Source organism: Anabrus simplex, chromosome 10, assembly GCF_040414725.1.
Source record: "Anabrus simplex isolate iqAnaSimp1 chromosome 10, ASM4041472v1, whole genome shotgun sequence".
NCBI lineage: Eukaryota > Metazoa > Arthropoda > Insecta > Orthoptera > Tettigoniidae > Anabrus > Anabrus simplex.
Window position 1 is genome coordinate 70,551,863 of NC_090274.1, and position 9,318 is coordinate 70,561,180.

The window sequence follows — 9,318 nt, forward strand, 5'->3', positions numbered from 1 at the left end:
AGTGGAGCATGCCAGAAGCAACTACTGTCTGCAAGTTTTTAGGCACTAATGAACTGCTGATTTGAGAAATGTCATACGTCAGCACTTCTCTCACAAGGAGTTTGAAGTCTTATTTGACTCTTCGAAGGAATCGTCAATGGGTTGAGAATATCTCTTACCTAAAAGAAGGTATACACCACACACCATTTCATTTTATTCAATGTATTTCTGTTTATACAGTTTTATGGATCCCCTGAAGAACTAATTTTGGTTGACTTATATGACATTTCTCAAATCAGTGATTCTAATATGATAAAATGCACCAGAACTTTATGCTTACCTTGTGAATCTCCTCCACTCGTGAAAACAGCTAATCCTTTTCCCTTATGAGATCCCCTCTCAATAAATCGCTTATTTGCACCTTCCTCCATTGTTGTGCGTCGCTGCTGTTGCTGCTGCTGCTCCAATGGTGGTGGTGGTGGTGGTGGTGGTGGTTGTTGCTGTTGCAATGGTGGTGGTGGTGGTTGTTGTTGCTGTTGCAATGGTGGTGGTGGTGGTGGTTGTTGCTGTTGCTGCTGTTGCTAAACAAAACATAAACCCCCTCTGGTAATTTTCACAACTAAAACATTAAGAATATTTTTTGATTAGGTAAAGTTCTTATGCTCATTATAATCTGACAATATCATAATATTTATATCATATAACAAACTGTACAAAAACAAATGCACTTATACGATACGTCTGAAATTTAACAATCACAATTAAAGAACCCGAAATTAAGCTACAAAATAAACATAAACCCAGCATATATACACAATTTAAATGATTTATATTAACAAACAATATACTTTCATAATTTGTGACATTCGACGACAAAACTTTTTATTAACCTAAAATTGATACATACACAAGAACATGAGCGCATGTTGTACAGTTGTTATATCACATTTCGCCGGCTTATCATAAAGAAAACGTTACGCCCACTTCCTCATTCCGTTCCTTTAAAAAAACAAAAGGAAGTTTTGTCTAGTCTGTCAGATATCCCAGACTACTGAAACAAAAGCCAGGCCATCTAACTTCTCTTTTCCTTTAAACCCATTTACCGCTTCTCTTTTTAAATAGCCAAATCAATTGACAGAATTTAGGAGAAACAACATACCGCTTTCCAGAACTCTTCTATTAAGCAGACGACCTTTCCTCGAGTCAAGGTGACCTCCTTCTTCTTCTTCTTCTTCTTGAAAGGTGTGGTTGGACTCATGTGTTATCGTCCAGTCACGAAAACATTAATTACTTAACACTGACACATGTATCACTCGTATTGTACTTTAAAAAGTAATTGATAGAAAAAAAAAGGAAAAAAAAACATTCTATAGGAGTCACACAAGAAAACGATGATAACATATAGACAGAGGGTAAAGAGATTTATATCCTACCAAAATTATGATAAACATTTTGCAATGGAAGAGAGAGCATAAAGAGACTGTCAGAGGATTATAATATAATATGTGCTTCATCAAGAAACTGATTTATGCTGTTCACAAGAGTAGGAGTTAGAGAGGATAATAAACACGAAATACTTGTGGGGAAGGGGATGCCCATGTTAAGCAAAGAGGATAGGAAGCGCTGGCGGGGAACATCAAAAGCAGGACATTGTAATAGAAGATGATTACTGTCAGTATCAGACAAGCCACAAGCACAGGAAGTTGGGGGAGGAAGATGAAAACGATTTTTATATTGGGGAGTAAGGGCATGATTAAAACGTAGACGTATAATAGATGTGATATGGCGTCGAGAGTACGTACCATAATAAAACCACGGTTTAAGAGGAATAACAGGTTGTAATTGATGATAAAAACATCCCTTTTCTCGTGACGTTTCATTCCAATCGGACTGCCAATGTTGATATGCTATATCCCGCACTTCATGAATGAGATCAGAAGGGGGGATCGCAAGAAAAAGAGAGGGGGATTGTTGTGATGCTCGTTTAGCTGCCTGATCAGCAGTCTCATTCCCCATGATACCAGAGTGACTGGGAACCCAAACTAGAGTTATATAAACACCAGAACGAGTAAGGATATATAAGAGATACTTAACGCTATATAAGTACCAATTAGGGGAAGAGAGAGGCGAGCATAAGGCATGCAGAACATTTTGTGCATCCGTGAAAATCGTAACCTTATCATAAGCATGTGACCTGATGGTAATGAGGGCTTGTCGAATAGCAAACAATTCGGCGGTAAAAACAGAAAAGGCAGAAGGGAGGGAAAACTCAGAGAGAGTATATGGTTGGGGGATATAAAAGGCTGCTCCAACGCCGTGTGCTGATTTTGATCCGTCAGTAAAAATGCTTACTTCCCTTATGTAGAGGGAAAGTCGAATACGTTTAGTTGCAAGAGGGGAAAGAGGAGTAGAATGTGTTAGACAAGAAAATGATTCAGAAGAAGATATAATTACTTGAGGACAAAAGGACTGACTGTCATAAGGGATAGAGTATAAAGGCAATGTGGGTAAACGGAGGAGCTCATCTTCTCTTGGTATAAGAGAACGAAATGCGGTATATAAAGCAGGGACACGGTTTCCACGGGGAGATTTGGAAGAATAATAAGAATGTAAAAGTCGTAGCTTGGGGATAAGCTGAGACCGGGTGACAGTAAAATGTTTGAGGACATACTTAGCGGCTATAGTCTGTCGCCGAATCTTTAAAGGCTGTTCACCGGCTTCTATTAATAAGGCATTGGTTGGTGTAGTTTTAAGTGCTCCTAAACAGACACGTAGTGCGCGGTATTGTATTGTATTTAAACGTGCAAGGGTAGTAGCAGAAGCGGTGTCGATAAAAAGAGCACAATAATCTAGCAAGGATCGAATAGTTGCTCTGTAAAGGAGAATAGCTGTAACGGGGTCAGCGCCCCAACTTCGACGGGTGATCGTACGTAAAATAGAAATAAAACGATCAGTTTTACGTTGAAGAGAGACCACATAAGGAGACCATGATAATTTGTGGTCCAATATGACTCCAAGGTAGGGATGCTGATTAACAAAGGGGATAGTAAGACGATCAAGAAGGAGAGGAGAACGGTTAGGTGCGCGAGTATGGGTAAATAGGATTGCAGCACATTTGGAAGGCGAGAGAGAGAAACCATGTTCATGTAACCAGAGAGCAACCTCATGAAGGACACATTCTATTTTTCTCCTACACACATCAACACTATCATGTGATACGTATAAAACATAGTCGTCTGCGTAAGCTAAAACTCGTGCGTTCTTTGTAATTATACGTTCTAAATCTCGCATATAAAGCGCAAAGAGGATACCGCTTAGTATATCACCCTGTGGGACTCCATGCGAAACGTGTCTTCCTGGAAACGGGGGGAAGGGGGATTTGAGAATGAGAGTGCGAGAAGTATATAGGCGTTCTAATAGAGAAATAAAAGCAGAGGGAAAGCCAAGCGAATCAAGGCACGACCATAATAGATGTAAAGGAACGGAATCATAAGCTCCTTGAATATCAAGAAAAACAGTAATAGTGCTATGTTTACGATGTCTAGCTAGTAGGAGATCAGTCAACAAAATATTGAGTGGATCTTGTGTGCTACGTCCTTTAAAAAAGGCATACTGATATTTAGGAAGGATCTGATGTTTCTCCATAACCCAGAGAAGACGCCGTAGTAGAATTTTTTGAAAGAGTTTCCTAACACAGGAACTTAAAACAATGCCACGATAGCTTAAAGGAGAAGAGGGATCTTTTCCAGGTTTAAGAATTGGGACTAAATGAAAGTTGTTCCACTGTGCCGGTACCTGTAAGGTGAGAAGGATATTATTAAAAAGAGAAAGTAAGACAAGAAGACCGGTATGGGGTAAAAGTCGGAGCATAGTGTAAGTGATACTATCAGGACCAGGAGATGAACTACGAACTACTTGTAAAACGGACTGTAATTCGGACAGTTGGATGGGTTGAAGTAAAACAGAAAATTGGGGGGATATGGGACGGAAAGAAGAAAAGGGAGGCGGAATTGTGAAGTCAGGTGTTATAGTATATAGAAAAGAAAGAAGGACATTAGGCAGAATAATCGAATGCGCAGGATGTACAGAAGTAACACGGGTAAGTGCGCGAATGGCGTTCCAAAGGGATGTTGCAGATACGCGATGATTAAGAGAGGAGATGAAGGCCTTCCAAGACTCGCGTCTCTTTGCATTAAATATGCGTTTGATACATGCATTATGACGTTTCAATGTTAAATAATTAGCTAGTGTCATATTCTTACGATACAATTTAAATAAAGCTGTTCGCCGCAGTATTAACTTGTGACATTCGTCGTCCCACCAATGTATTTTCTGATAAGGACGGGGGCAGAGGGAGGGGATAAATTTGAATGGATGGAAAGTCTCAACATATGAGGAGAGAATGCGTAGAAGGGTAGGATAGTCTAAGGTATTGGGCGTGTATTGAAGGAAATGGGTGTGAAGGAAACTACAATACGATTGTTTATCAAAATTTCGGAAAGACCGAATATTACTGAGCTGAGAGGGTGGGGATGAGGAAAAGGGTGGTTTACAAACACCAAAAGAAATAATAATAGGGAAATGATCACTCAGATGAGTGTCACTGAGTATATGCCACACGGTATTAGGAGTCATGTGGTCATGGCAGAGCGAAAGATCAACAGAACTAGGGGGTGAACCAGGAGGGGTGAGTCGAGTTGGGGACCCGTCATTTAAAAGGGTAAAGTGATGGGATTGAGTTGCCGTAAGAAAATTTGTCCCTTTAGATGTATCTTTAGAACTACCCCAGGCAGTATGGGAACAATTAAAATCACCAAAGAGAAAAACATTGTCTATGGAATCAAATTGGGTAAGGAAGCGGGACCAGTGAGAGGTAGAGATATAAACATCAGGAGGACAATACATATTGATGAAATATATATTTCGCACGATAATACCTAAAGCAAGAGTATTTGGAATGCAATGCGTCAGAAGAAAGGGGACATATGGAATAGACTTATGAATAAAAATGGCAAGGCCTTCACTTCCATTAGTATCAAGGCGTTCGACTCGAAAATCAGGAAGATGAAAAAGGGTGTTTGCATAAAACCACGTTTCTTGTATTATAATGATGTTAGCACATGTTTCCTGAATTAACAGTTGAAGTTCATGTTTTTTATGAAAAAGACTTCTAGCGTTCCACTGCAAAACGCGTATCATATAGGGTAAGGATATGAGCGATGCGATCTCGTAGTTGATAAATTACCGGTGAAATGGGAGACTCTCCTCCCACATTCTGAAGAAGCAAGAATAAGATTTGTTGGATTTCTTGATGTACTTGGTTTCTTTGTATTAACAGTTGAGAGTCGTGGGATCGGGGCGGGTAACTAGGACCCGAAGTAGAGGGAGGTGATGCTGTGGGAAGAGAAGATGGTGTTGTAGCAGGCGGAGGAGAAGAAAATGGAACCCGGCCCGTAGAACCAGGGTCAGGGCGTACCAAGGCAAGATAACCAGTTCTATCATAACCCGGAGTCAAAGGCGGAGGGGCAGATTTCTGGATTACTTGTGTAAATTTACGTTTTCTAGAAAAATCTTGAACAGGGGAAGAAGAGACTTGTTCTGGTACCAGGGGGGGAAAATCCTGGGGGTGTTGAGACGGATGATAATGAGGGAGGGAAGTCTTGTTCTTAGCATCTTGAAATGAGATATGTTCCGTGCTCATGACCTTCTTTATCTCTTGTTGGTATTTGTGTTCCGGACAAGTTATTGCTCCCGTTGGATGTGGGCCTTTGCAATACACACATTTTGCAATTTGAGATGTACAATGATCGGTGGCGTGCTCCATTGAGCACTTTCCGCAGCGTGCTACCTGTGCACGACATTGGGCCTGTGTATGACCATATCGGAGGCATTTTCTGCAAAGAACAGGGGAAAAAATGAAAGGCTCAACATGCAAGTAGACTTGGAAAAGAGACACTTGTGTAGGCAACTTTTGGGCTCGAAAAGTAATTTTAATTGACCCAGTGGGGACATAACCAACTCCATCATTGGAAACAATGCGACGATTGAGACGTTGTACTGCTTTAACCGGTACGGTTGAAGTAAGATAAAGTCGAATGTCGTCTTCAGAAAGGTTCTTATCCACATCTCGAATAATCCCCACACGAAAAATATTAGATGACGGGATGTATGCCTTAAGATGTAGAGATGTGAGCAGAGGGTGGCACAGAAAATCGTTGGCTTGGCCCGCATTATTAAAAATTATTTGTAGGCGATTACGACCTTTACGGGAGATAGACTGGACGGGAATATTACGTTCATAAAAATGTCTCCCAAGGGCCATAGGATGGAGTTGCCCTAAATTTTTGTTTTCTAGAGATTCAACGTACACAATATAAGGTCCAAGGTGTGAATGGGAATACTGTTCACGTTCCATAGGCGGCAGTACATTGACACCATTAGAATTAGAATTTTGTGATAATTGTGAGTCTGTCAAAATTGATTGAGTTGCCAGGTTTCCAGAAGATTCGTCTTGCATCCGAACTTCTTCCTCCTGCGCAACAACTAACTTATCTCCTAACAAAAGGCTTTCACCTCCACTGGAGGCAGCCATAATAACACACGGCACTAGCACTTAAACAAGAAAAAAGAATCCTCACAACCAAATACTGAAAACACGTAGCACACGACTAAGCGTATCGTAATGTGTAAGTATTAGGTAGCGACTGGAGGCACAAAGTTCTTCAAAATATACCAGTAAATAAACTTCAAACTATTTGCTGAAGTTCAAACAACACCTCTCACGGTTGCCAAGGAAAACGAACCCGAATGTTCGTGAAGTTGATTTGGTAGGTGACCTCCTAATGCAAAGAGTATTTCTATTCAGGAGATTCCGTAGTTCAAAGATGATGAAACATTTCATTGGTCGGCGGTCAGTAAACTTTCTCCCTCCGCCAATCTCGTTTGGCATGGTCCTTTCTGAACATGTTTTCATCACAGCCTTGCATTCACATTCTTTCACGTGACTGAACAAAAAATACAAAACAGAAAATCTGCATACCACTAGAGATAAATCGAGCGCAGTGCTCGCGACCTGGATTTTAATCTGAATATTATTAACCATATCTATCAGCGGCACAGCTGATAGCTGTGTGCAAAAGTTAGAAGCGAGAATTTCAAAACACTAACATTGCGCATCGATGGACACGATATTACAGTTTAAATTTGAAACTGAAGCAATTGAAGTATAAAGTGAAGTTGTTATGGAAATCATTTATAGAGTTCAAATATAGCTAGAAATGTGTAAGGACGGCAGATACTTACACTATTATTATCAATGGCAAAAAATCATATTGTCCCTTGACTTAACGGTACCCCTCGCAAATAAATACATTCATAAATGTCTTCTTTAATAAAACGAGTTGCGATGAATATTGCTTTAAAAAATATTATTTTGGAAGTAGTAAAGACTTTCTCTTCTTCTAACGTTAAGAAATTAGATGAAATGTCGTATGGCTTTTAGTGCCAGGATATCCCAGGACGGGTTCGGCTCGCCAGGTGCAGGTCTTTTTATTTGACTCCCGTAGGCGACCTGCGCGTCGTGATTAGGATGAAATGATGATGAAGACAACACATACACTCAGCCCCCGTGCCAGGGAAATTAACCAATGATGGTTAAAATTACCGACCCACCCGGGACCCCTGTGACCAAAGGCCAACACGCTAACCATTTAGCCATGGAGCCGGACAAGAATTTAGATGTTTTCACTATTTACCACAACTTGCTGCCTGACTAATTTTCATCCTGAGACTTTTTGGATGTAAAATCGTTTTAAAATACTTTTGTTACATTTTTTTTCTTTCGAGTCGAGCCTGTTTAGACTGCCTGTTAACAACAAATTTCATTTTCAGAGTCTGGATTTTGTTCGTCTGCCGGTTTTGACATCCTGCCAGTATTAATGTCACCATTTTCCCGTTTCGTCAGAGCCCTCCGTCTTCTAAGCTCGGGTTTCAGTTTATTTATTTATTTATTTATTTATTTATTTATTTATTTATTTATTTATTTATTTATTTATTTACCGGGCGAGTTGGCCGTGCGCGTAGAGGCGCGCGGCTGTGAGCTTGCATCCGGGAGATAGTAGGTTCGAATCCCACTATCGGCAGCCCTGAAAATGGTTTTCCGTGGTTTCCCATTTTCACACCAGGCAAATGCTGGGGCTGTACCTTAATTAAGGCCACGGCCGCTTCCTTCACATTCCTAGCCCTTTCCTGTCCCATCGTCGCCATAAGACCTATCTATGTCGGTGCGACGTAAAGCCCCTAGCAAAAAAAAAAAATTATTTATTTATTTATTTATTTTATTTATTTACTTATTTATTTATTTATTTATTTATTTATTTATTTATTTATTTATTTATTTATTTATTTATTTATTTATTTATTTATCTGCGATGTCTGTACTACAGAATAATTGTCGGAATACAGACTGGCTGAATTAAAAGGTAAATAAATAGAATAAAGAAGTGATATTCCAAATAAGGAGAAGCCTCCGTGGCTCAGGCGGCAGCGCGCTGGCCTCTTACCGCTGGGTTCCGTGGTTCAAACCCCGGTCACTCCATGTGAGATTTGTGTTGGAAAAAGCGGAGGCGGGACAGGTTTGCTCCGGTTTTCCCTGTCATCTTGCATTCCAGCAACACTCTCCACTATCATTTCATTTCATCTGTCAGTCATTAATCATTGCCCCAGAGGAGTGCGACAGTCTTCGGCAGTCGGCACAATTCCTATCTTCGCTGCTAGATGACCCGGTCATTTTTTTTTTTTTTTTTTTTTTTTTTGCTAGGGGCTTTACGTCGCACCGACACAGATAGGTCTTATGGCGACGATGGGACAGGAAGGGCCTAGGAGTTGGAAGGAAGCGGCCGTGGCCTTAATTAAGGTACAGCCCCAGCATTTGCCTGGTGTGAAAATAGGAAACCACGGAAAACCATCTTCAGGGCTGCCGATGACCCGTTCAAATGACTGGAAACAGGCTGTGGATTTGCATTCATTCCAAATAAAAATGACTAGCTAAAATACCCGTTTCATTAGTGAAGGCGACCACAATCAAAAACACAAGAAAGCTCGGGTTCGATTCCCGGCTCTGCCACAAAGTTTGAAAAGTGGTACGAGGGCTGGAACGGGGTCCACTCAGCATCGGGAGGTCAACTGAGTAGAGGGGTAGTTGATTTCCACCTCAGCCATCCTGGAAGTGGTTTTCCGTGGTTTCCCACATCTCCTCCAGGCAAATGCCGGGATGGTACCTAACTTAAGGCCATGGCCGCTTCCTTCCCTCTTCCTTGTCTATCCCTTCCAATCTTCCCA

The 9,318-nt window shown here is 40.9% G+C and overlaps 1 protein-coding gene across 3 annotated transcripts in view; it reads right to left on the bottom strand.

Moving 5' to 3' along the window:
• Pfk (ATP-dependent 6-phosphofructokinase) overlaps positions 1–1,181 on the bottom strand; it is a 194,668-nt gene extending 193,487 nt beyond the window's left edge. For 2 of the 3 annotated variants that reach the window (XM_068229476.1, XM_068229477.1), the window contains exons 1-2: positions 887–932; positions 320–560 (exon numbers count right to left, since the gene is read on the bottom strand). In XM_068229476.1, the coding sequence (XP_068085577.1) occupies positions 320–560; positions 887–904 (259 nt within the window). In that variant the 5' untranslated portion in view covers positions 905–932. Of the gene's footprint in view, positions 1–319; positions 561–886; positions 933–1,138 lie in introns of those variants that run through there. The other variant, XM_067154686.2, reaches the window with a different exon arrangement.
• Between the last annotated feature and the right edge of the window lie 8,137 nt (positions 1,182–9,318).